The sequence below is a fragment of the Brienomyrus brachyistius genome, chromosome 13, assembly GCF_023856365.1.
Source record: "Brienomyrus brachyistius isolate T26 chromosome 13, BBRACH_0.4, whole genome shotgun sequence".
NCBI classification, from domain to species: Eukaryota; Metazoa; Chordata; class Actinopteri; order Osteoglossiformes; family Mormyridae; genus Brienomyrus; species Brienomyrus brachyistius.
This window is the reverse complement of record NC_064545.1, coordinates 9,116,365-9,142,590: the sequence shown is the minus strand read 5'-3', so window position 1 is coordinate 9,142,590 and position 26,226 is coordinate 9,116,365. Positions and strand designations below refer to the sequence as shown.

The 26,226-nt window shown below is 46.4% G+C and overlaps 2 protein-coding genes across 4 annotated transcripts; both read right to left on the bottom strand.

Moving 5' to 3' along the window:
* Window positions 1–5,953: 5,953 nt before the first annotated feature.
* Window positions 5,954–11,269, bottom strand: LOC125706321 (interferon regulatory factor 8-like). 2 transcript variants are annotated; one of them, XM_048972974.1, is made up of 9 exons: window positions 11,186–11,269; window positions 10,901–11,074; window positions 9,820–10,003; window positions 9,118–9,227; window positions 8,715–8,814; window positions 8,313–8,351; window positions 7,843–8,217; window positions 7,638–7,753; window positions 5,954–6,319 (listed from the first exon to the last, which is right to left on the bottom strand). In XM_048972974.1, exons 1-9 carry the CDS (start codon window positions 11,210–11,212, stop codon window positions 6,134–6,136), a joined length of 1,311 nt encoding a protein of 436 aa, XP_048828931.1. In that variant the 5' UTR covers window positions 11,213–11,269; the 3' UTR covers window positions 5,954–6,133. The 2 variants fall into 2 exon arrangements, with proteins under 2 accessions (XP_048828931.1, XP_048828930.1); XM_048972973.1 differs by lacking the exon at window positions 11,186–11,269 and having other exon boundaries at window positions 10,901–11,177.
* Window positions 11,270–12,903: 1,634 nt separating this feature from the next.
* Window positions 12,904–21,912, bottom strand: dusp22a (dual specificity phosphatase 22a). Of its 2 annotated transcripts, XM_048972976.1 has the most exons (7): window positions 21,520–21,670; window positions 20,977–21,010; window positions 20,096–20,178; window positions 19,215–19,264; window positions 17,664–17,738; window positions 17,054–17,225; window positions 12,904–13,622 (listed from the first exon to the last, which is right to left on the bottom strand). In XM_048972976.1, exons 1-7 carry the CDS (start codon window positions 21,538–21,540, stop codon window positions 13,455–13,457), a joined length of 603 nt encoding a protein of 200 aa, XP_048828933.1. In that variant the 5' UTR covers window positions 21,541–21,670; the 3' UTR covers window positions 12,904–13,454. The 2 variants fall into 2 exon arrangements, with proteins under 2 accessions (XP_048828933.1, XP_048828932.1); XM_048972975.1 differs by lacking the exon at window positions 20,977–21,010 and having other exon boundaries at window positions 21,520–21,912.
* Window positions 21,913–26,226: the final 4,314 nt, after the last annotated feature.

The window sequence follows — 26,226 nt, the reverse complement described above, 5'->3', positions numbered from 1 at the left end:
TTGCCTGTAATTTGTCTGCTGGAAGAAGGGCACCCCCCCCCTCCCCGGGTAACCAGAGCCCTGGGACACTGGGGGGAGACTCATGTGTGGCGTAGGAAGGGTGTCGCTTAGAGACAACACCCCAGTGGGATGCGTGTTTTTGAAGAATGCCTTTATATACCCCGCAGATCCCACCGCGATTCCCTTTATCCAGTGACTGGTTCTCATGCTCCCCTGTTCTGTCCTGCTGCCCTCCTGTCGCCCTGTCCTGTGTTCCCTAGGAGGCCCCATACTCCCTGGCTCGCCGAGTCCGTTTTTGTTTTGAAACACACCTCAGTCATTTTTGTTAACTATTTGAGATGTGAGCCCTAAATGCCTTTCTTTTAGTAGCAGAGATAGACTAGACATTGCCATGGCGACACTGACGGATCCAGCCACAGGAATTGAGGCGGAGCCCCCAGTGGGTACAGGGATTAATTACTGGTGTTAATGTGAACCATGCCAGTGGCAGTGGTCAAGCATGTCCCCCGGGGCTCGCTGCTGTCGGACGTGGTTCCGCGGCCAGGGAAACAACACTGGGCATTGTGAAGCTTCCGGAATCATCCTCTATGCACAGCTGGGGGGGGGGGGGGGGGGGGACTCACAGGTTGTCAGAGGTCACACGGTTAACATAAGCCAATTACCAAAATGGTTAAGGGGGAGACAGGAAGCACAATATTTACCAGGAGCCTTGGAACGGCTTACCACACACCAAGAAATGGGGTGAAAATTATCCAGAATTTTCCAAAACATACTATAGCGGTTCTGCGTTTGATTGAATATAGCTGATTATTTTGGTATGTGTGTGCTGCCCCGAAGTTTGGGAGGTAATTACTTGGTATAATATGTCAAGAGATGCTTGAGTTACACTAACATTTAGATGGATTCCAAAGTCATGGAGAGCTGACCATCTTTTCTTGCTGGCTTTTTGGTCTGATGTAGGGTTTCAACATATTTGTGTCTTTGCTAAAACATAAACATTTCTTGTAAAGTAATAATGTGGAGGTCAGACAGACAAAAAGCCGTCTAAGGAGGCTTTACAGTGCCCCCTAGTGGCATAATTGCACTTTGAATGACTTTGTGTAAGGCTTTATCTGTAACTGCTATTGTTTTGGATGACTGGACTGGTAGATAACCGCTTCAGTCTCTGATGCACCTTTTATGTAGTATTCTTGTCTAAGCTGACCAGGCGCATTAGTAAACATCTCGGGAATGTTCCAGCATACTTCTCCTCCATCAGCGGACAGCTTGGACCTTGTCTTTAGCATCTGTTCCATGAAACAAACCCTTTTTGCCTTGAGGCTCATTTCTCCAGCCTTACAACTGAGATGGAGGTGACCTGGAGCTGAGAGCAGTCGAGAGGCTGGGCCGAGCAGACGCACGATATTAAAGAAGTTTGAGCTTGAAGGAACCGCTGAAGCCTGTAGCTAAACGTGGGAGAGACGTCTGCATGGCAGCTGAGCACGTGCGAGGCATGTTCAAGGAAGCCAAACATAGGAGACATGTGTTCAGTACAGCCGCACATAGCAGAGGCCTTTTCAGGGAGCTGAACATAGGAGAGGCCTGTTCAGGGCACTCGAAAGTGATAGAGGCATGTTCAGGGCAGTCAGACATGAGAGAGGTGTGTTCAGGGTAGTCAGACATGAGAGAGCTGTGTTCGGGACAGCTGTATGTGGGAGGGGCCTGTTAAGGACAGCTGAACGTAGGAGAGGCCTGTTCAGGGCAGTCAGAAATGAGAGAGGTGTGTTCAGGGCAGTCAGACATGAGAGAGGCGTGTTCAGGGCAGTCAGACATGAGAGAGGCGTGTTCGGGACAGCTGTATGTGGGAGGGGCCTGTTCAGGGCAGCCGTATGTGGGAGGAGCCTGTTAAGGACAGCTGAACATGAGAGAGGCCTGTTCAGGGCAGCTGAATGTGGAAGGGGTGTGTTCAGGGCAGCCGGACATGGGAGAGGCGTGTTCAGAGCAGTTAAACATGGGAGAGGCGTGTTAAGGGCAGCCGGACATGAGAGAGGCGTGTTCAGGACAGTCAAACACGGGAGAAGAGTGTTCAGAACTGCAACATCAGGTGACAGCAAGCTGGGGCCGTAAGGGGAATATACTAGATGAGGGTTCTGTTAATACCGTATGTTAAAAAGTCAAAGTCTGAGCATCTTTGCCTGTCAACTTCAGATATATAATGCATGGGTCAGACACTGAAGTGACACTTTGGTTTCAGTGGCCATAGTGCAAATGTGAAAGTAACAAACAGAATAAAAATGCTCAGACATGTAGGCATGACATTTCAAGACGTGAACATTAAGACAAAAGAGTTTATCGGTGGGGAAGGATTGTGCAAATTGGCATGGAAGCAGACTGTGTGATGGATTTCATTTCAGAGTAATCACAGCTGACGCCTCACTCGTGCAGATAGAAGATGGTCTTACTTTTTCCATAATAATTGATAATGCTAAACGGCATCCCATAATAAGCCTGTGTTGCATTTGGAGGATTCGCCCAGTGACTCGTCCGTCTTCGTCACTCCGGCCGCGGGGGTGACCTCCAGGTCAGGGGGGCATGATGCTGCTGAGGGTGATACCCTCAGGGGCTCAGGTTGATGGATGTGGTTGGGGTGTCCTGTCCCCCCCCACCCCACATTTTATCTTATTGTGGTATGAAACATCTTTTCGTTTAGCATCTTTTGGTTATATTTAAGTTCATTGTCTAGTTACAAAATCAAATTAATGCATAGTAATGTGTATGTGTGTGTGTGTGTGTGGGGGGGGGTGTATTTTCCAAAAACTATTAGCTTGTGGGGACACTTTTTAGGTCCCCACTATGCAAACCTCTAAATTCTAAAAACCTGTGAATGCAATCAAAAAACCTACAATAGCCAAAAGTCTTGTATTTCGCCTGGTTAATTACGGTTAAGGTGGTGGCTGTGTAGGGTTAGGGTTAGGGTTAGGGTTAGGGCTGGGTTAAGGTTAGGGTCGTCACAGTTAGGGTTAGGGTTATGCCCTTAGAAGTGAATGGAGAGTCCCCACAAAGATATAGATGAGTGTGTGTGAGTGTTTCTGTGTCTCCATGCCGGGATAAGAGGATGGATGCAGGAGCGGCGGCCCCTCTGACCAGGGTGCCCTAGATTTCCTGTTGCCTCAGGACTGGCTTGTATTATAATGGCTCCTTTCTCCCCAAATGGGACATAAGAAAGGTGCTTGCTCTTCTTCCGGTCTCGCCCTTCCTACCTCCTGCTGGGCAGGGGAAGCGTAGTACCCTGCTGGGCTTTGGGGGCTCCCAACGTGAGAGTCAGAGCCCCGGCTAGCAGAGGAGCAACGTCCCAGAGGTCAGGTGGCCCTCTAACCAACCCCAGATGTGGCCTAATTAGTGGGCCTGCAAGAGACTGTGGCCACGCTGCTCTAGGAGACCAGACCCTACCTTTGGGTCGGTCCATTATGGCTGACGCAGAAGCTGAGAGACAAAGAGCCCAGTGTGAGCAATGGCCTGGCCCCTGAGCACATATGGGTCACAGCAAATGGAGCGACCGGTGCTAGGCAGGGCCAGTGAGGGCCAAACCATTTATCTGGCTGCATGTCCGCAGGCAGCCTGAGTGACTTTCAAATGTGATAGAGATTTTTAATACATTTTTTTATATATATTTTGAAAACCAATACACAGCCCTACTAAATTACAGTAACAGGACAGAATAGACTGTTATTCCCTCTCTGACTGGCACTGCAGTGAGGTACGGTGTCCATGCAGTGTGGCGCAATATTAATGCAGTGAGGTACAGTATCCGTGCAGTGAGGTACAGTATCCTTGCAGTGAAGTATAGTATCAGCGCCCGAAAAGCCTGTGCTCTGCATTTCTCCCACCCACAGAGCCTCATAGGAAGCAATGATCTTAGTTAGCTGTTCCTGCCTTTGCCCTTCAGTCACGAAGCATAATTCCTATTACCTAGTCAGGACACACCCACTTTATGTCTGCCCAATGAATCTGGGGATATCATGGAACCATTACAGCTCGCCAAAAGCCTCGGGACAGCCTGTCAAAAAGGGGCAGCCTTTTACACCGCTGTGACACATTCAGTCTTCGAATGTAGCCTTAGAAGGAAGCAGCCCCTGAATTTGGACACGGCCTGCAAGCTGGTGCAGCCATGATGCTCCATCACGTTTTCATGCTCATTAATACTTCAAAGGTCACTGGTCCAGCAAACCTGACTTCTGCTAACAAAATGTTGACTGTGCAACATAGTCCACAGAGGTTGCTGTGGTTATGTGGCATTACTGTGCACATAGTAGATATAGAGGGAGTGGACAATGAAACCGAGACACTTGGTTTTAGACAGCAATAATTAATTAGTATGGTGTAGGGCCTCCATTTGTGGCCAATACTGCGTCAATTCATCTTAGGAATGACAGGTATTGTCTTGCACAGTGGCCAGAGAGATTTTGAGCCATTTCTTTTACAGAACAGTGTATATATATATATATATATATATATATATATATATATATATATATATATATATATATATATATATATATATATATATTACTATGGAAAGTTAAAAAAATTCTTTATCAGCTTCTCAGCACTGTATGGAGTCCCTTAAAGGACATTGGCAAACAAATAAATCCTTTGAAATGTTCTGGTGCTCACACGACACTGTGAAGGATTTTTTTTTGTGTTTGCCAATGTCCCTCTAGGGGCTCCATAGCATGGAATCTACCTGGAATGTTCTGAAAATGGGTACATTTGAAAATGTCATTACCCAGGTCACAAAAGAAAAGTTTGAAGAGAAAAAATAGGTCTTTTCCACGTACTTAAGGTATAAGCAATTGAGAAATAACCCTTTCTGCCCAAGAACAAGAAAAAGTAAACTTTTTGTTAAATAGTGTAATCAGATTTGGTGACTGTGCAGGCCATGGGAGATGTTCAGCCTCACTTTCATTTTCATCAAATCTCTCTGTCTTGCTGTGTGTATTGGTGCATTATCAACCTAATACACAGCACCACCTTCAGGGTACAATGTTTGAACTATTGGATGAACATGGTCCACCAGAATGGTTCGGTAGTCCTTGGCAGTGATTGGCCATTTTAGAGTAGTGGGCCTAGGGAATGCCATGATATTCCAGCCCAAACCATCAGTGATCCACTCTGGGTACACAGAGTGCAGCATGGGGGTCACCTTGGTGCTTCTCCACACCGTAACTCTCCTAGATGTGGGAACAGCGGGGAAGGTGGACATCAACACGTTTCACATTGTCTACAGCACAAGATTTGCACCACGGAAGCAGACATTGGCACAAGTGACCAAAGGTTTGGCTATTGCAGCCTAGCCATGAATACTGAGCCCGTGAAACTCCTGAAGAATACTTTTGGTGGAAACAGGAGAGTCAAGGTGCACAATTGGCTGTGAGTTGGGCAGATGTGATTTTATGGTTTTTGGATACAATCAGGATTAGTACTCGGACATGCCTTTCAGACAAATTCCTCTTGCATTCATAGATACTCCTGTCGGATGTGGTCCATCTGTTGTCCACATTACCCTGGATACTGTGGCTCTCGACGCACAAAGACTTGTTTTCCTGGTCAGAGATGCACCAGCAAGACACGCTCCAACAATTTATCTTCTTTTGAATCCTCATATGCCTCCCATTATGTTATGAAGATTACAACATTTTATTTACAGCTGTGCTGTTGCCTTGGCAAATCAACACTCTGTTCTTCCTGTTGGAATGTGCAATCAGTGAAGATTGGCCACCAGGCTGCACATATATACAGTAGGTGCAAATCCTGAAACACTATCGGCCAGTGTTTCAGTTTCATTGTCCAATAGCTGTGGGACTGGGCCTCGTAAAGGTTATTTCACAGCAGAATGAAAATCACAGCCTGTAAAGTTAAATGGAGGCGATCAAGCATGTAAACACTGAAATCTTCAAAATTACGTCAAACACGCTAAAGAAAATAAAGGTTTTATTGTAACATGTGTGGCTGGTCATTACACAATCTTTTGACAATTGTATTAAGCTTTTCACAATATATTAGTTTTATCAATAGCTTTAATTACAGGTTGAGGGAGAAGAGTCTTGTGGAGCTCCTGGGTCACCCTGGCGTCTTCTGGCAGGTTACGCCACGCTCACACTGTGATTGGCTGGTGCTCCCAGATGCACGGCTGCGGCACGCCGTAGGCACACAGGTCTTGGAAGATGTGTGCGTTCTGCTCACTATGGATCTCTGGTGGAAGCTCTGGGTTTCCGCTGCCCTGTAAGGACCTGTGGCTGCTGACAGCGTCCAGTAGCTGTTGGCAGTTCATGGGCGTGATCTGCATGGGGCAGCAAAGGCATTGCGTGTGAGGAGCTTTTCCTGAAAGATCTCAGTATCTGCTGGTGGGCCAGACAGCTTCATCCAAGCCATAGCCTAGTAATGTCACGTATGAATATCTGACAAAAATAAGTTACGCTTATTTCAGGTACTCTGTGTTTTTACTGGAGCTGCCACTATTGATATCAATAATTAAATAATAAACCGATTAATCTGACGATTCATTGAGTAATCATAAATTTACAATATATCCACCGAAAAGTCATGCATGTGACTACACGTGTGGTCTTAATATGGATTCAGCATTTCACACATGGCAAGAACTGCGATACTCTTTTGGGTTCAAATCATCAATAAGTTGTACTAAAACATTTTGACTAAAAAGCTTTCCAGTTTTAATGATGGTTCTAGTAAAGGGGTGGGCAATCTTTTCCGCAAAGGGCAGCTGTTCAAACCCAGGTGTGAGGACTCTTCAGCCAATCAGTCCTCTAATTAATAATCTAGTTAGGGAGTTGCAGCCAAAAGTATACAAGCTGGAGAAGATTGCCCAGGGATGGTTCTAGTATGGCAAAAGCTAAGAATGGTCTAATGTCTGGCTGTAATTCACTGGAAAGAATACCAACACAGGGATGTGTAACAATTGTTTAATAACAAGCGGGGGAGGGTTATTTTTTATGTGAATTAGTTAAGTGTTTTGTATGTATTTATATTTAAGCTGATACATTAATATATAGGGCGGCACGGAGGGGGGGGGGGTTATTTTTTATGTGGTTAGTGCTGCTGCCTCACAGCAAGAAGGTCCTGGGTTTGGTCCTGGGTTTGGTACCGGGTTTGGTCCTGGGTTTGGTCCTGGGTTTGGTCCTGGGTTTGGTCCCGGGTTTGGTCCTGGGATCCTTTCTGTGTGGAGTTTGCACGCTCTCTGTGTTCACATGGGTTTCTGAGGGAGGCTCCAGTTTCCTCCCACGGTCCAAAGTTGGTTGGTGTGTGTGTGTGTGTGTGTGTGTGTGTGTGTGTGTGAGTGAGCGTGCCCTGCACTGTTTTGGCGACTGTCCAGGGTTGGTTCCTGCCTGTGCCCAAGGTTCCTGGGATAGGTTCTGGTTCCCCCTCGTGACCCCAGTTGGGATTAAGCGGTTACGGGAATGGAGGGCTGTTAATATATTGTTAAAATTTGCCTTAGAAATACACCATTCTTTGATGTCAATAACCTTTGCTCTCTACTTTATTTTTTCCATAACTGTCAGTTCAGGCGGCGTTTTAAAAGTATCCTTCTAGCACTGGTATCGGAAAAATTCCAAAGGATCCCCAACCTCATTCCTCACCTGAATCACAATCAGCTTGCTCTTGGCACTGCTGACATCATGAAGCTCTTCTCCAAAGCACAGGGTGACGGTGGGGTCCGGCGGGGGGTACAGGCCGTCCCGGAAGGCCTGCAATGCTGCAAGGGAACGCGGATCTGGGCCTGAGTGCCGAGGTCCTGGCTCCGGTTCTGCCATCACAGTGCAGCGGCCTTCCCCAGCCCCTTACCTTGCAGAAACTGGTTGGTGTCGAAGATCTTGAGCACGGTGTCCCGCTTCAGCTTGCCAGGCCCGGGGTCCCCCTGTGCGTAAGCGCTGCTCCAGAAGATGCGGCTGAGGCACAGACGCTTGATGAAGATGCCCCCCTTACAGGCCTGCAGCAACACGCCCTGCTCCAGGTACCCGAAGAGCTTCTGGGTGAGGCGGCGCTGCCGCTCGACCTCGATGCCGTCGACGGGGGGGAAGCTAATATTCTGCAGGCTGCCAGAACTCAGGGGTGGCTTCTCCAGCGTGGGGGTGATGCGGCAGCCCTCCGGGTGGCTGCACAACGTCCTGCCTGCCACCCGCCCCCCATAGAAGAAGGTGATGGTGACTGCTGATGAGGCTGCGGACAGGACAGAGAGGGCATGAGTGAGGGGGGGGCAGGCTTGGAACTCGGGAGCGCCCCCTGCAGGATGATTATGATAGAACTATACCCACCTTCATCAAAAGGTGGCATGGAGATAGGAGGTAGTAGGGCTGTAAGGACAACCAAAAAGTGTCATGAAGCAATTTGTCACTGACAGGCTAATTCCACATTAAGCTTATTTTTTGTGAAACTGACACAAAATGTTGCAAAAGCCAAATCAAAACAGCTGGTGTCAGCAAATCAGCCAAGGAGATTAGCCAACATTGCTATGACAAGAAACCCCAAGCTGAGGTCAACACATCTGATTTTCAAGCTACAAAGCAGGTCTTCTGAGAATGCCCTGTACTTCCCCTTTCGGGCTGAGCCACTCCTCATGCTAACAATAGCACAACGGCTCGATTAACACCCATAAAAAGTGAACATGCACATAAATGAAATGACAGGCTGTGGCTTGGACTCAGCGATGTACTTACACAAGTGAGGTGGGCTGCGGTCTTCACTGGGCAGGATGGCACTTGAGTCCCAGGCTGGTGAGGGGCTCCCTGTCAGGATGCCCACATAATCCTCAGAAGACTATATGGGGGGGGGGGGATGACATTAAGGACCATAATTGTGTCAATACATTTTTTTACAGTCACAAATCACTCTTTTATCCAAAGCTAAATACATCTTTGACAAAGCAGGCTCAGAAAGTCACTGGAGCAACTCGGGTTTAAGGGCCTTGCCCCTCTACTGATCCTGGGATTTGAACCAGCACCAACCTGCTGTGCCCCCATAATTAGTGCATGTCAGACACATAACGGACAGCTTCAACAGCCACATGAGCTCTAACGAACGTCCTTGATGAGCCGGTTCGGGCCAGAACGTGGACCTCACCTCCTCCATGAGCTCCTGCAGCTCTGATGGGCTGCGCTGCATGTCTGTAACCTCCGTAACCTCCGTAACCTCCGCACACAAGCCGTCCCTCAGATTAGCCGAGTTTCTGCCTGCAGGGAATGGGCACGTCTTCTGTAAATTGCAAGCACAGATCCAACGTCCACATGACACCAAGGCCCAATTCTGGTTTACTATTTACTTCATACGGCTGTTTCTAGCTGTAATATTCATTCTCAGCCCTTTGCTGTCCCGTTAACACCGTGTGTCTGTACTGTGTCTTCTGCACCAAGCTCTGACCGCGGTTTGTCCCATTGATCCTTATCCAAATATCTCACTTTGTTTATTGGTGTGTACTGTGTTGCTGGTTGGTTCTCTCTCCAAGGTCATACTCTGTTACGTTGTCTTTGTAATTTGCTTTATTTTACTTTAACGAATTCCTTGTGCTCGGGCTGTACATGGCGACCACTTGACCTTTAAGGCCCAAATGGCCATTTACATTACAACTGTAAGTTGAGCGTATTAGAGAATATAATGTAGTTTGATGAAATGAATGTCAACGTAGGGCAGTTATATTCATATGTATGAATACTTATTTGTGTGTTTATGGGACAGCTGAGGACTGGGTTAGCAGTTTAGGAGTATGGATGGATGGATGGATGGATGTGTGACAGCATAAGTGTGCTCTCTCCTGTCTTCACTCACATCGTTGCTCCTCTTCTGAGATGATCCTGTACACCTTGTAGGGCTCCGATATGTCCAGCTGAGTCCGGTCGCTCACCTCTTCAAAGTCGGGGCTTTTGTTCAAGGCACAGCGCAGCCTGGTCTTCCAGGTAGCTGGCTCAGCCTTGTCCCCCTCCTTAAACTTACCTTTGTACATGGCCCAAGCCTGGATAGGAGCACAGAGACCAGACTTTCAGCTCAACAGCACCCCCAAAAGGTGACCTGTGTTTCTGCACAACTAAACAGACCAGCTGCCCTGATGTTATAGAAATATGAAACGCTGCAGTACCACTCATTTCTGACTGATGTAACATGTTCAAACTTCCGTCATCCTGATCCTTTTGGGCACAATGTACCAAACGTGACCCCCCCCCCAAAATAATTTCCCAATAATATTTCACATTGGGTCCATTTGGACGAAAGTAACAGGCTGAGACTGAACAACACGATCTCAATTATTTAGTCCATAAAAACACACAAAACTTTCCACTAGAAATTATAACAACAATCATTAGCAGTAATAATTTTTAATTAGCAGAAAAGCTGTGCGCAAAAACTGATCGCCTCCTGGCAGTGAAACATCTCCTACATTGTTTGCATGGATATTTATGTGCTAAAGGAGGAACTGACAATAGTTATATTGTTAAAATTGTGCCACTTGGTAGAAGTTACCTTGGTAGAAAATTAAGCAGCTTTCGCTTGCTGTAATTATGGTGATGGTGGGCAAAATTGAATTATTAGTAAAACTTTATTTAAGGATAATGTTATAAAGGAACACGTGGCAGACGACGAGTTGGTGCACTAAATAAGATTCGGACATTATTATTATCATCAATTTATTTATTTATAGAGCACTTTTAAACAACAGAAGTTGAACCCAAAGTGATATACAGGCGATAAACAATAAAAAAACAACACAAATGACAAAACAACACAACAAGAATTTAAAAGAACAAGAAAGAAAACTTTAATTGTTTAATAATAATAGAAATGAGGGATGATGCGCTTCATGTTAACGAAGTACGTCTCACACCGATACCTTACCACTAACAAGTTTCCTTACCTTGAATATGGAGGCGTCCACGTCTTGGTTATAATCCTGCTTTCCGGCATGCTTCCAGGGTATGCGGAACATGGTTGCGGCTTCATCTTCCCAGGAAAGACCCGGGTACGAGCGGCTGTGGACCTGCTCGATGAGCCACTGACGGAGGCGGCGTGAGCCCGGTCTCACAGTAACCTGTATTCCGCGGCGACATGCACATGGCAGCGTTTTAGGTGACATGCGACACACAGACATAGGCATGTAACATAGCGAGAGTCGATGTTTTCATAATGATGATCGTATTACCATAACCTGCTCCAGACTCCGCTGCATTGCATGGACTCCCCCTCGCTGTCATTCATTTATAGTGCTGAAATCACAGCGGAGGGGGGTGGGAGGTGGAGCGTCTGCCGGCCCCGGAGGACGTACGGCTTTCCGCTAAACCACCGCTCTTCCAAGAAATGTGATTAAGTATGTTGCATTCATTATTCTCTCTCTTTAAAAAAAACATATTTCCGCTGCATTTCCAGGTTTTCTGATATTTTCACCAGTTAAAATCATCTTTTAGTCATGCAGAGAGCGTACAATCAGACATTTGTACAAAATTATTGTATGTTTTTCTTATGACTTCATATATATACCGCAACATTACACAGCCTCCCACACATTCGCCGCTAAAGCGAAATCTGAATTACAGTTTTTCCCTGAAGCACAAACACACTGTATGAACCGACCACATGCGAAGTATTAATTTATTTCCGCAGTATATCATAGTAAATTATTGAATCAGTGATTCTTGATTATTTTCAAAACCTTTGTATACATCTGTTAAACCATGTTTGGGAACAACCTCCCAGTCGTAACATTTCTATATTAATAATATATAAAAATATATTTATATATAAATTACATGTTTTTTTGGATCAGCACTACATGTTTTTGCTAATACCATCAGACACATAAAAATGTAGAAAGTTATTTTGAATTAACTTAACATTAATATTGTGTCTCCTATAGCGTCTGCCTGAGATTTACACATCAGTGAACAGCTGCACTCGTACCTTTACCATGTTAAACTTCGCATGCTTGCTTTCGTCTTTATTTTATTTATCAACAAACCAATATTTAGTGCTCATGTGGTTGGCTTGGTGTGAATTTTACAGTATTCAGCACATCACGATCGCTTGTTGCTCAATCAGGAGCTTAAATCTGACTTCCTCAAAACGTCCATTATGTTAGGAGATGGAGTGGGTGATGAAGAAGATTTCAGAAAGCAGACGTAGGGTTTTATTGAAGTACCCCCCACCTCCGTTAATACCAATATGTGGAATTACATGAATAAAAGAAGCAGATTCATAGGTAAGATAGCCTTGGAGGTGATTACCTGGATCAGGTGTGTTCAGTCAATCAGAAGCTGAAAGACAGCTGGGACGTGTGTGTGGGGCAGGGATAGCAGGAAAACAAACAGGGCAGTGGGGCCCGAGGACCGAGTCTGAGAACCACTGCTATAGCAGAACAATAGAGTAATGGTGTTTTATTCATTCCTGTAGGGAAATTCTCTTTTTGCTGTGCCCTGTCTTTCTCTCAGTACAGACAAGGGCAAGTTTGGCAGTCACAGCGAAGGGGCAGGAAGCTGGGGGGCTGGGTGTGAATTGGCACCCTGATCACAGGCACAGAGGGTTAACCTGCTGAGCCGCACCCCACCCGCAGGGGTGAAGTTGCTATTAATGCAGTAATAAAGTTACAGTAAACTGGCAGTAAAGTTGAAGTAGCCTGACAGTAACCTGGTAGTAAAGTCAGAGTAGCCTAATAGTAACATAGCAGTAAAGTTGAAGTAACTTGACAGTAAAGCTGCAGTAACTTGACAGTAAAGCTGGAGTAACCTTATGGTAAAGCTACAGTATCCAGAAGACTACAGCACCAAATGTTTGCCTCAGATCTTGCTACGTCAGCTCTCCGCTGTAGCTGAAAGATGCTGCAATGTGGAAGACATCCTTTAAATCAATTACAGCCGACACATCACATATATAAATTTATCATTTATTTTTAATTATTTATACAGATCAGTGTTAAAATACTCAACATGTATTTTTACACACATCTGACTGAAGTACACCACTAGCATTTCATTCTGAATGTGGCATATTAGAGTTATGTACTTCTGTATGAATGATTATCGCTCTGACTGACAGTCTGTAGCGCTGCGTATCGCTTAATAACAAAAAAAGGCAGAATTTGCTGGGTAAATCTGTCACACTCAAGGTACTTTGTTGCTTTTAATGGCTCCTGACTGAGCCTTATCTAGTCAGCCGCACTGCAAATATGCTGCTTCCATAAAGACACACAGCGTTGGCTCAGGGTTCGCTACTAAAATTGCTAAACCTGGAACGAAGGTGGCAAAGGGTGCTGACAGGACGCCGGTGTATGTGGGTGATGAGACCAGGATCTGTGCCGCACAAATCAGTCTCTGGAAGCTTCCGTCTTGTTGGAGAACCTCTGGAGGTTCTCGTCAGGCTGGGGCTGTCAGCCTACTCCTCGTTCAGGCGTTTCAGAAATTACTGCTGCTACCAAAGGCCTAGTAGGGCAGCGGGTACAAGCCGGGAACCTGGCTCATCCAGTTTTGCTGTCCGTTCCTCTGTCGCTCCAGCTGCTGCTGCTCCTTGAACTGCCTCAGCAGCTCCTCTACCCTCTCCTGGTCCTTGAAGGAGTTATGGCTGTAACTGGACCGCAGCCAACTACGGTACTGGGGGACGGAATCAGGGAGGTGAGTGAAGGGGTGCCCAAGGACACCTGAGCTCAAGTGCAAACATGACAAGAAGCTCTTTGGTTGTGAATGATGCACTCTGACATTACAGCACACACAGGTCACCATAAAACGGCCCACACCCTCTTTTGGTGCCTGAAACAATGGATTTTTTGTATTCATTTATACATTATGGTCAAGTTCATGAACTCCCACCCAATCACCAACCCAACCATTTTCTGTAATTGCTTTTCCTATTCAGGAGGCAGGGAACGACCCAGGATGGGCTATTAACCTGTCACAGGGCACACTCACACACCAGTAACTCACACATACACACTTAGGGGCAATCTTATTGCTTTTCTTATGCCGTCCTGTCAGTGACCTCAGCGTAAACAAAGTGTGACACCATGGTTTGATGGCCCTTCTACAGTAGACATGGTTAATAAGCTCAGGGATGATTGATTTCCTTCTACCTAAAGCAAGAAACCAGCTAAAGTCCAACTGCTTTCCTTGGTGTAAATCCAAAGCAGCGGCTCCTGTAAGCTTCCTGCATGAGTGAGTACGTCATAAAATTCAAACCTAGCAATGGGCAACCAGAAAGTTTCAGATCTTTGGACTGACGTTGTGGAGAGCTTCAGATCAGATGATGGGTGGATTTAAGAGGCCTTACACAGCCCTTGGAACACTGAAGAACACTGTTGAGAAATAAACAACCTGAGATACCTTCAAGACCTGGCCTACTGTGGAATAGGGCATCCTCTAAAATTTGATTAGGAGACAGATCGGGGAGGCCAGTGAGGACATCATGTCCACTTTCAGGGACTCCTGTCAAACGACGATCACCTTGGGCATGCTACAACAGTGTCACAAGTTCTGTACAATGGAAAATGGATGTTTAACTTTCAGGGATGTTTAACTTTTCACTGTGCCTGGGTTGTGAGTAAATAATAAACAGGTCTGTGATGGACCCAGTGCAAGCCCAGTCTCACTGTATACCTGTGGGTTCATTTTCAGCTGAGCCTGAACAGCTCTGTAATGAGAAATGGGTAAATATCGCAGGGGGAGACGGCAGAAGGTCATCACCCACAAAGACACAAACAGATGGGAAAGGAGCCTCTGCACCGAATTGCTCGATTTTCATTTGTTTGACTGGTAGACTCTCAAAATCACAACTGAAGCTCTCCAGGACACTCTACAGTTCACTTACAGGTCAAATATCTGTTGACGATGCCATCAACGTGACCCTGCACCACATTCTGCAGCACCTGGACTTCCCTGAGTCTCAAGCCTGCATCCCGTTTGTGGACTTCAGCTCTGCCTTTAATATTATCAACCCTCAAGACTCTCAACCTCATCTCAACATCAACTCTCAAACTCATCAACTCTCTCTGCTACCAGGTCCATGGCTTCCTGACCAGCAGAAAACAGATCATGAAGATATGAAACTACACTTCAGATCACATCTTCAACAGCACTGGTGCCCCACAAAGATGTGTCTCTCTCTCTTCTCCACTCCTCTCCTCTCCTCCCTGTACACCTTCACAGAGTGGCTGTGTAAAACTCGAGTTTTATGAAATTCAAGTAATAATAAAAAAGTTAATTGACAAGCATCTGACTGGGTTGTATTTAATTAGTAATGCCTTTGCCACAACATAAAACATCGGACATTTGTGTCCAGTAACCCTTTGAGAGCCAGTGACTACAATCACAATTAACCGCAAATTATTGCTATTAGCAAAACGGCAAGAACAGAACCGAATGCGACAAATAAACCTGCAGCATTTCTACAGAAAAACGCAAGAGTCCCAAGACGCTCCGTGGGCACTGCATGCGTCGTTTAATCCCAGTACTGCTCTCTGCTGTGTCTGCATCATTTTTTAAATATTTGGATGCCAAATTTCCTTTCCGGAAAGTGCTAGTGCTTCTTTGCCATAGAAAACTCTCCATCTGGACGAACACTGCCCCCTCCCACCCCCGCTCAGACAGGCCACTGACAGAGTGGGGAGGGTGCACTGCATTCCATCCAGGGGAATTCCACTGCGTTCCTAAGAAAACCCACTGTCCTTTCCAGGAATATGCTTCTAGTTCACACCCACAGCAATATTAAAGCCCACACTAGGGCAGATACTGATGATTAACAGTTAACTTTCTGTCAAAGTGTTTTCCTTTTCTAAGTCATTTCAGGGCCTCTACACAAACTCATCTGGACAGTGACAATGAACGTTAGTGCGTTTTCTCCCATCCTGATTATTGGGTCACATCAAATTCTAGGCTAATCTGACCTCTGGTACCTCAGTATAAACCTGGTTTTAAGCAAAGTTTGCAGAATTATTACATTTGCAATAAACCAGCCGCCGCCTTTTGACGGTAATCTCTGGAAACTCCCTTGGATCCTGGGGTATTTTTAATGTTAGAGAGGACAGGTTTTGGCACACAGCTGGGGGATAACCGGCTCCGAGGACAGGCAGGGGGCCAAAGGAGGAGATGGAGGCGGACGGCAGCTTCACAGTGTATGAATGAATGAGTCAGGGAAGGCAGTGAGTGAAAAAGGCTTTTTCACTATGAAGGAAGCAGAGAGGAAGAAAAAAACTCTTCAGTGGTTTTCAGGAATGACTTGAATGACCAGAATCAGCAATGCAGCCCAGACGCAGGACCCTGGCACACGGATGGTTAACGAGCAGCTCACTGGTGCTTCTTCGTACGTTTGAACTAAATTGCTTTGAATCCAACTGAACATACAGTTACAGTTATTCATTTATCGGACACTTTTATCCACAGGAAGTTATAGCAGAGGGAAAGGTTACGGTTTATGTTTGCTCCCTGGGACTTCGCAGATTTAGGCACACATCCTGCCACAGGTTCGAGGAGCCCTGGCTGGTGTTACCCCATCAGCATCCTCCGGTGACCTCATCTGACCGCATAGGATGCCAGCTTTACACACTCCAAAAGCCAGGGAATTCTCTCAGATGCCTCCTTACAAAGCAGGACTGCAGCATATCTTCAGCCTGGAAACGCAAACCTCACACTGACTGTGACGCTGCCGGCAAAGCCTCAACGCAGGACGTGCAGCGAGAACATCATGTCCGCTTTCGGGGACTCCTGTCGAACGACGATCACCTTGGACATGCTACAACAGTGTGGCAAGTTCTGAGATTTCTGCTTATATCATTTATCCTTGGGATCAATTAATGGATCCACTTGTCAGGAGATGGGATGCACGGTTGGATGCGGTGTACCTCGAAGGGGGGGGGGGGGGGGGGAAGGTGTGGTCTAGCTCAGGGGCGGGGCCAAACAGGTGTACCTCAGGGGCATGGTTTGGGGGGTATTTACAAAAAGGGTGTGGTTTGGGAGAGATGGGGCATACTTCAGGGGCAGGTTTGGAGATGTGGCATAGCTCAGGGCATAGTTCGTTGGAGATTGGGCTGTACCTGAGACAGCAGGCCCCTCTGGAACTCCTGCAGCTGCTGCTGGAAGCCGTAGTTGGGTCCGACAAAGGAGCGCACAGCCTTGACGGCGCACAGACAGTCCTCCCAGCCATAGGAGGTCACCGTCATGAGGTAGGCCACCACCAGCGTGGTGCTGCGGGAAACCCCGGCCAGGCTGCGGCCCAGGAGCAGGGCGGCGGATCAGGCAGCGCGCATGGCGCCTTTAGCATGCTTTAACATGTTAAAAACTGCGCTGAACATCCTGCACTGCAATTGTCGGGAATGCTGCTTGTTATACTGGTTTAATCCAGGGTGACTCGACACTATGGGTTGCCTTAAACCTGCACTATTCTCTGTACCCACTAATGCGGCCCCATACTTCACTCTGGTGTGTCCCCGGTCTCACTGCATTACCCACAAGCCCCAATTTGAGACTGTGAGGTCACAGGATCATCTCAATGGTAACCATCACAAGATGATTAAGGTAGGTCTGGGGGGTGTGTGCTGCATGTGCACTGGGGAGGGGAGTGTGGGGTATCAGTGTCCCTATGGTATCAGTGTCCCTGGTTATGTCTGCGTCATGGAGGCCACACAGGCATCTGCAGAACCTCACCAGTGGACCAGACAGGCCCCTCCGCTCAGCCGGCTCTCGTGGATGAAGGTGATGCACTCTTTGAAATGCTGCAGTCTGTCAAAAGAAAAGGTGTGGATGAACGTGAAATATGGCAGGCTGTGAATAGCGGTGGGAACAGCGACCTACTGCACAACCGTGAAGGGAGGTACTGTAGGCACAGCAGCCCCTACTGCCTGGCTGGAAAGGGACCCCCTACTGCGCAACTGCGAAGGGCACTGGGCATGACGCCCCTTATATCCAGGCAGTGAGGGACAGCGAGCATGGGACCGCTTACTGCTAGGCAGTGGGCACGGCGCCCCCTATATCCGGGCTGTGAAAGGGCGGCGGGCACGGCACTGCTTACTGCCAGGCTATGAAGGGTGGTGGGAATGGCGCCCCCTACTGACCTCTGCATGTCTCAGTAAACAGGCTCACTGTTAGTCTCATCAATGAAAGAATTCATTAGCAGAAAACATAATTATTACTAAAGTACAGACATAAAAAGAGCACACAAAACATGTCTGTCTGTCGATGAGGGGTGAGGGAGGGGGGGGGCGCTGTAATCCTGCCCAGGGCTGAAGTTTCACATGTCATTAGGAAGTTCTTGCACAACGGCAGTGTGGTGAACGGTTGCACAGTTTACTACGCTGCCATGGACACAGAGCACGCTACAGTGATTTAGAGAGGTCTGAGGAAACGCACTGCATCCGCCCTGGAGGGATTTAAGCGCCATGCTGTGATTGCGAAATGCGTGCAAAACATTCCAGTTCAGCTGCGCACATAAAGAATTTAAAAAGGAATTAAATATTAAAAATGGCAGGAGAGAAAGAGGCCGAGGTGGAGAGCTGGTACGCTAATAAACAGGTACAGAGTATAGCAGGGTGGCACGGCCACTCACACCTGGGGGTAACTGGGCAGAGTGAGGGGCACCACACTGCAGGGGGGTGCTGTTCCTGAGGGGAAGCATCATGAGTTCCAAATGTGCAACCCAGTAGGGGGCGCTGTCCCGGGGAGGTGGGTGAGGGGTGGGGAGCAATGTGTAACCTAGGGGGCATCAGGGCCAGAAGTTGGTCATCCCCCACCCCTTACTCTTTTCTGTCACTTTGGGGCATAAGGTATTTCAGCAAAAAGGCATATGGTGGGGACACCTATGAATGATGACACTGCTGGCCATCCTCAGTCCACTAGAGGGCAGCGTCTGACAAGGAAGAAGAAATAATCCATCTACAAACTGCTGACAAGCTGACCAGATGTAACTCTGTCATTTACAGATCTGTAAGGTGCCCCCCCCACATTATCAGCGGCTTCCAGTGCTGGAGATGCCCATCTGACACCCCCCAGCTGAAGGGTCACTCACAGGCTGCTACTGACTGATGCGGAAGTTAAACTGCACCAGCATGTGGGTCTTCAACATACAACCAGGTGGATGTGAGATACAGGGATCTTAGGAAACAAACTGAAATAATTTCCAGTTCAAAGATATAAAGACCGATAACTAAACTGAAATATTTATGTGTACCCCCCCCCCATCCCGCCCCGACAGACACTCACAGGTTCTGACTGGATGAGTCTGAGGCCTGTATGCAGAGGTAGGTCATACCCTGTTAGAGGAGAAGACAGGGGAACCTTAGCCATGGGGACCGAATATATCATTCAGCAGGTATCCGTATCCAGGTGTAACCATGGCGACAAAGTCAGAATCACCATCATGGTGGAACCCTCTTTTCATTGTTGTGGGTTTTAAGTACAGACTGAATTACTCTTTTGTGTGATTAAGTCTTCCCCTATGAACTCTCCTACAAATCCATTATTTTAAAGGATTAAATATGAATTTACTGCCCCCTTGTGGCCAGGCCTACAAGTTACATTAGATAAATAAGAGCATTTGTGGAGATCCTGTTTCCTGACACAAGTTTCAAATAGACCTGTAATGGAGTGGAATCTCACCCAGCATGTGCCCCCGCCCTCTACCCTGGAACATTCAGGGGCCCAACACTATACAGGGCCCCTAGAATTTACCTCCTGGGGTAAAACTGAATGACACCCTGCACCACCCCCAGTGGGACCTGTATTCCTTTGTATTGGAAGGGGATCCATGGTGGCATTTTGTCAGGGGGGCCAGAATCTATACCTATACCCCAACTTGTACCCCATGTTTCCTGGCATAGGTATACTCTCCCCCGTCCCCCCACTGTACTTTGTTAAGATTAACTAATTATGTGAACTTAAGTGTGTAACACAAAACATTTCTCTGCCATCGATGTGCAGAATTTAACTTAATGGTCTGTATGCATTTCCCATGTAAAATAGGGTTACATTGTTTCTAATGAACTTAATTCATCATTATTCCTCACAGAGAAGATTAGCAGCTGGACAGCAACACAACAGCGCCCTCTACTGCAAGGGGTGTGGGGGGTGGACTTTCTTCTCACCTCTATCACTGGTTTGGCACTGTTGTACACAGACAGGATGTGGGTGATTCCATTATCAGATAAGCTCTCTGTGTTTTCAGAGTCTGTGAATGTAAAATACATTTCATTAGTAATTACTGGGTTTCAGATTTAATACGCAGACATGTTGACAGACGCACGCATAAAACTTAAATATACAATGATATCTACCAGTCACTATAAACACACTGTGGATGAGCACTGGTCAAACATGATACCAGTAAACAAACACGTAAGCAGCACTATTATTTTCACATGGCGGTGGGCAGGGTGGTTTATTTAAAAATGGTGTAATGCCACGAACTGCGAAGTATTGGACGGGGGAAAATGGAAAAGGCTTCAAGACTGACAGGATATATTACATTGCAGTGTCCCTACCACTACTGGGGGAGTCCTGCGTGTGTCCAGCCTTGAAACCAAACCCACGACCTTGGTCACAGACCTTCGTCTATTCAGCTCCGGATAGCAAGGCTGATCCTTTCCTCTATTTTCAGCCGCTGACCCGAGTTATTACGGTCCTGCGTTGTGAAAACCTGATCCGTCACAGACAGAAACGGACCGCATGTGTCAGCACTGAACCATTCGTGTGGGGCGGGTTTCATCTGGAAATGAGTCATATCCAATCAAAAGGGACCTTATTCTGCACCAAATTGCGAATCGTGTATGAGAAAGGTGGTGCTTTGACTCCGACTAGTGGAGGAAATTCCGTGTGCAGTGCGGATGGGACGTCTGCAGCTGCCACGCTTCAAAGAGTACTTCGAGCTAAAGTAGGCTAAAAAAATCGAGTTCAATGTAACGCAAGGATATTCAGAGGCAATTTATAGATGTCATTGCACATTATTCAGAAAAAAAATAAATCCTACCTCTTATATTTCCAAGATATAGCCCATCAACGACCTGGGGGGGGGGGGGGATGAGACTGTGATATTTATATTATCTGATATATAAACAGTGAGGAGAAAAGCAGCCGATCGTTCAGCGCAATTTTTATATCCTCCATATATGAGGGGTAAAAATAGACGCTGAAGCTGCATCAAGGAGCAGTCAGGAGGCAACAAACAAAAGGGAAACTACATTCAGACAAAAATAACAGCTATCGCTCATATATATATATTCTTACGTATTTGTAATGCAACTCAGTACTTAGGGACTTAGCATTTGTTGCAAACCCATTTAATTTTTGAGTACACGGAACAGAGCTGGGAAAAAGCCAGCCACGTACACGCATAAGTGCTCTGAACACACGAAACGCAGCGCGTTATATACGGCACAGCACGCGTAGTTTGGGCAGGTATTACAGAGGCATGGAGACGCCAAATCAAACCGAACGAGGAGAAAGCGCCGTACGAGGATGGTGGAGCGCCTCTTTGGGGAATACGACAGTTAGGGTATTAGGGTTAGGCTACCTTGTTCATGCCGTTCCCCATTGCTGCTCTTCCAGCTGCAGGTCCGTTTCACAGCGCTGACCGTAATGAAATACCGGCAGAAGGCGGCATCTCCACATGACAGCCCTCCCTTCCCTTCCATTCCCTTCCCCCGGCATCATGGCAGCTTTCGGCGATCTGCAGATCAAGGCCAAAAAGCCAGAGCTCCAGCCCAAGACCACACGCAGAAATAAATTTCTTGGGGTGTCCGGGGCGCATTTTAAACCCGTAACTGTACTATCTGAAGCCACTAAAGTGGCAGCACCTTCATATATATGACTGTATATTGCAACGATGACATTTTCGCGATCTGTGTCATAAAGCTTATTTGCACGTCATGTCACCGTCAATTAACCGTGTCGGAGTGGGCGCCCTGATTATACTGAGATAAGCAGGGTATCGCGCAGAACTACGAGATGGGAAGGTGTAGGAAGTGTATTAAATAAGTCTACCTCACCTCTGACTTTGTACAGTATAATGCAATTAGTAAAAAGAAAGCAATACTACGAAATGCTACGAAATAAACCACAATTCATTCATAATACTGTGAATTTACAGTTTCACAGAAATATCGGTGCATTTTTTTCTGATTTGTGCGAAATCATGAAGAATAATATCAAGCCGGTCTGCAAAACTCCTGACCTCTCTACTGCCATTGGGTCTCCTGCCTTCCTTCCCTTCCTGCTTGGTGTGACTGAATACTCTTTGCCATAGAAAAATGGAGCCCGCAGAGACCAGGCAGCAGCTCCAGGATGAAGTGAATCAGCTCACCACTTTGGTGTACAGCTACTGGAATGTGAAATGTCACTGTTTTGAGACGTTTCAATCACCTCTTTTCCTTCCATCCATCCATCCATCCATCCATCCATCTATCCATCCATTTTCCAAACCGCTTATCCTACTGGGTCGCGGGGGGTCCGGAGCCTATCCCGGAAGCAATAGGCACGAGGCAGGGAACAACCCAGGATGGGGGGCCAGCCCATCGCAGGGCACACTCACACACCATTCACTCACACATGCACACCTACGGGCAATTTAGTCAGAGTCAGAGAGTTTTATTGTCAGTTCCTTTACATGTACTAGCCATATAAAGATATCGAGATTACGTTTCCCACTGTCCCTTGCGTACATTAGACAAACAATACAGGACGGGACGAACTATAAAGTGCACAGAACAACAACATAACAACAACGTAGCCTGTGTTATACCAAATTCTAACGCTATTTCTAAACACTAAAAATACAGTGGACAGACAAGACAGGACAGACAAACAAGTGTCCAAGTACAGCACAGCAGTATAAGTACAGCACAACAGAAAACATGTATGTACAGTAAACAGTGAGTAAACGGTAAACAGCATGTAAAGTGCATGGATTGTAGCAGTAAACAATATGTAGGTAGTAAACAGTATGTAATCAGTGAACAACATGTAAAGTGCATGTGGATTGAACTTAAGAAAGACTTAAAGTCAGGAACTGGCAGCAATGAGTTTTCAGTGCAAAGTCAAAAGCAACTCCAATTAGCCTCAGCATGTTTTTGGACTGTGGGGGGAAACCGGAGTACCCGGAGGAAACCCCACGACGACATGGGGAGAACATGCAAACTCCACACACATGTGACCCAGGCGGAGACTCGAACTGTTACCATGTTATATTTAGCTTGACGGCTTCTTATATCTCTCAGTCAATCTTCAAATTTCTCCACTTCAATTATGGTGGCCATGAGTAAGCTAATGTTATGTGGTATTTCTCCCACAGGGGCCCAAATCAGTCCCGAATCTCCCGCCCCTCTGAACACAGACAGTACTCCCAAAATATTGGAAAGGACATGTCACCACACCCAAATCTATGGCCTTGCTCTTGTCCAATTCAGGGTCCAGAGTCTATCTCAGAAGCTATGGGCACAAGGCAGGGTATAACCGAGGATGGGGTGCCAACCCATTGCAGGGCACACGCACGCACTTTTGACATGACATACTGTCATGAAGAATAAAGACGACTGTTGGAGGGAGCGTGGGCGGCGAGTGCCACCTTGCGGACGGTCTAGGAACTGCAGTTTTTTTTTTAGTTTTGGCCCCAGGCGGTATCTGTAGTTTGTTGTCATAATTCAGTGCAGCTCGTTCAGTTCAGGAAGCGTGTGCTTCCAAAGAGCTTTAAGTTTGTGTCTAGTTAACGTTTGTTCCCTTTACTGTAATAATTTATTATATGTTTATGATTTAAGTTCTACATTTAAAGTATGTTTAAGTACCTCATTTATGAAGGATGGCATAACATCGCGTTCTTAGTGCGTAGTTAGCCCATGCTAGAGATATTGTGCTAATTCATTTAGTATTGTTTAAATATAAAAGATGTGACATGTACACTGGAAATTCAACTGTGATAAACCAATCTTACAATTTTGTACAACTCACAATAAAAGCATCAGGGAAATGATTTGGCCTGCATGTTTATACAAGAGTGATTAACAATACAAATGTAGCTCTAATCTCAAGCAAATCTCAAACTGTAATCTCAAAACTAGAAAAAGGCTGATAATGTTTCATAAATATCACTTTCACTGTCTTATTAATACATTCAATAATTTATCACTTTCGTAGCAATAAAATATTCTAAATTTACAGTGTCTTATACTGCACGTGTCTATGCTGAAACACAGTCATATTAGCTAGTTAGCAAAGGAGCAACCTGCTCACTGCTGCCGGTTTAAGTGTCACAAACCCAGAGTTGCCAAATCTCACGCATCTGGCGTGACACTCACACTTTCAGATTCCGACACTCATGCATGAAGTCTCATGGCAAATCTATATTATTCCATTATAAACCTAAAAATAGCTATATCCAAAGCGTTGGGTTACTTTGCAAACCTTACAGACTATTTACAAGGTAATAAAACTATTGCATACATTTAAATGCGTGTACAGACTTGTCTCAAATTGAAAATCTGACTCCAGCCAGCTGAGCAAAGTTGGCAGCCTTGCGAACCCGAACCAATTTATCCATCCTGGCTGATGTTGGGGCGGCATGGTGGTGCAGTGGTTAGCACTGTTGCCTCACACCTCTGGGACCCGGGTTCGAGTCTCCGCCTGGGTCACATGTGTGTGGAGTTTGCATGTTCTCCCCATGTCGTCGTGGGGTTTCCTCTGGGTACTCCGGTTTCTCCCCCATAGGCCAAAAACATGCTGAGGCTGATTGGACATGCTAAATTGCCCATAGGAATGCATGTGAGAGTGAATGGTGTGTGAGTGTGCCCTGTGATGGGCTGGCCCCCCATCCTGGGTTGTTCCCTGCCTCATGCCCATTGCTTCCGGGATAGGCTCCAGACCCCCCGCGACCCAGTAGGACAAGCAGTTTGGAAAATGGATGGATGGATGGAGGTTCATGTTTCTTATAGTCCCTAAGCTAGTTAGCTACCTAGTGAGCAGGCTTGACTGAATGAAACACGACGCATACAAGACAACTCCCCAATGACAATGTGAAGGCACCCATAGTTGGAGATATTTCCCCAGTAACAGAACCTTTGTTCCATTGATTTGCCGGTTTAGACAAGTGTAGCCGACGGGAAATGTCACAAAGCGGAATCCATATTAAAAACCTTAAAGATTCAGGGCTTTAGAGAAAACATTCCAGGTAGGAGCCCTAGAAGCTAACCACCCCCCCAGCCATGAAGTACATCAGCTTGGGTCTAAGCTTGGTCAACTTCTGTGGACAGCAAGACATTGTCGGCCCGATGTCATGTTCGATGTGTGTTACCTGGCTTCATCTATGAATCATGCAGAAGTACAAAACCTGCATGAAGCCAATAAAATTGTGAGAAATTTGAAAACTAACCATGAGAAACTGAAATTACAGTTTTTGGGTGAATCTGATAAACCGAAGCTTGTTCTTTTCAGCGATGCATCACTGAAACCAGATGGAGGCACACAAGTCGGGCACATCATCATGCCCGTGGGGCAGGATGGAAAGTTCTAACCAGATCAGAGTCATAGAGTATAAGGAGGTTATTCACAGTCGCCTTGCTGGAGAAACTCTTGCATTGTCTGATGGAATTGATCTTGCTATATTCATATCTACACTGTATTCAGAGCGAATCACAGATGACTGGGATGGACTGAGGTTACCCATAAACTGTGTCACATGGGTAATATCAAGGAACTGATCGAAGGCGAGAAGGTAGAGAGGGTGATGTTTTCACCTACCAACACACAGCTTGCAAACTGCTTAACCGGGAAAGGGGCATCTGCTCTGCTGTTCCTAAAAATACTTAATGTTGGAGTGTGGCACTTCTAATTGCGATATCATCGTTTGTTGTTTGACCACTTGGTGGGGCTGTTACACCATAAATGGCAGGTAGATTAACCAGGTGGCTGAAAGGAGAGCAAATGTCAGCATGACCCCCTGACACGGTAATTTTACAGCACAGATTGAGAAAGTCTGCCCTGCATCCCACGTCTGTCTTAATCGTTGCTAAATAAGTTAGCTCAGTCTGTCTTGAAGCAAAAACATCTATTGTAGAGAGAATAACACATGGCTGTTTGCAGAATGGGAGCTGTGCGTATGATCACCCCGCGGTTTTTGACGAGGAATCCTCTCACGGCTGCTCAGACTCTTCCTGAGACAGAACAGGATCAAAATGAGCTGCTCAGTAAATGGACAACAACAGCATTAAGATAGATATCATAACATGGACTC

Bases quoted from the DNA above. Each gene is read 5' to 3' on its own strand.
- dusp22a (XM_048972975.1), bottom strand. From the start codon at position 21,640: ATGGAAGGGAAGGGAGGGCTGTCATGTGGAGATGCCGCCTTCTGCCGG. The intron at 20,179-21,519 runs GTAGCCTAACCC...TTACATTCACAG, and splicing joins TGGGGAACGGCATGAACAAG to ACTCTGAAAACACAGAGAGC. The intron at 17,739-19,214 runs GTGAGTGTCTGT...TTCTTTTGACAG, and splicing joins GACTCATCCAGTCAGAACCT to ACTGCAGCATTTCAAAGAGT.
- LOC125706321 (XM_048972973.1), bottom strand. From the start codon at position 11,140: ATGCCTATGTCTGTGTGTCGCATGTCACCTAAAACGCTGCCATGTGCA. The intron at 10,004-10,900 runs GTAAGGAAACTT...GCTCCTATCCAG, and splicing joins TGGACGCCTCCATATTCAAG to GCTTGGGCCATGTACAAAGG. The intron at 8,218-8,312 runs GTGGGTATAGTT...TCCTGTCCGCAG, and splicing joins CATGCCACCTTTTGATGAAG to CCTCATCAGCAGTCACCATC.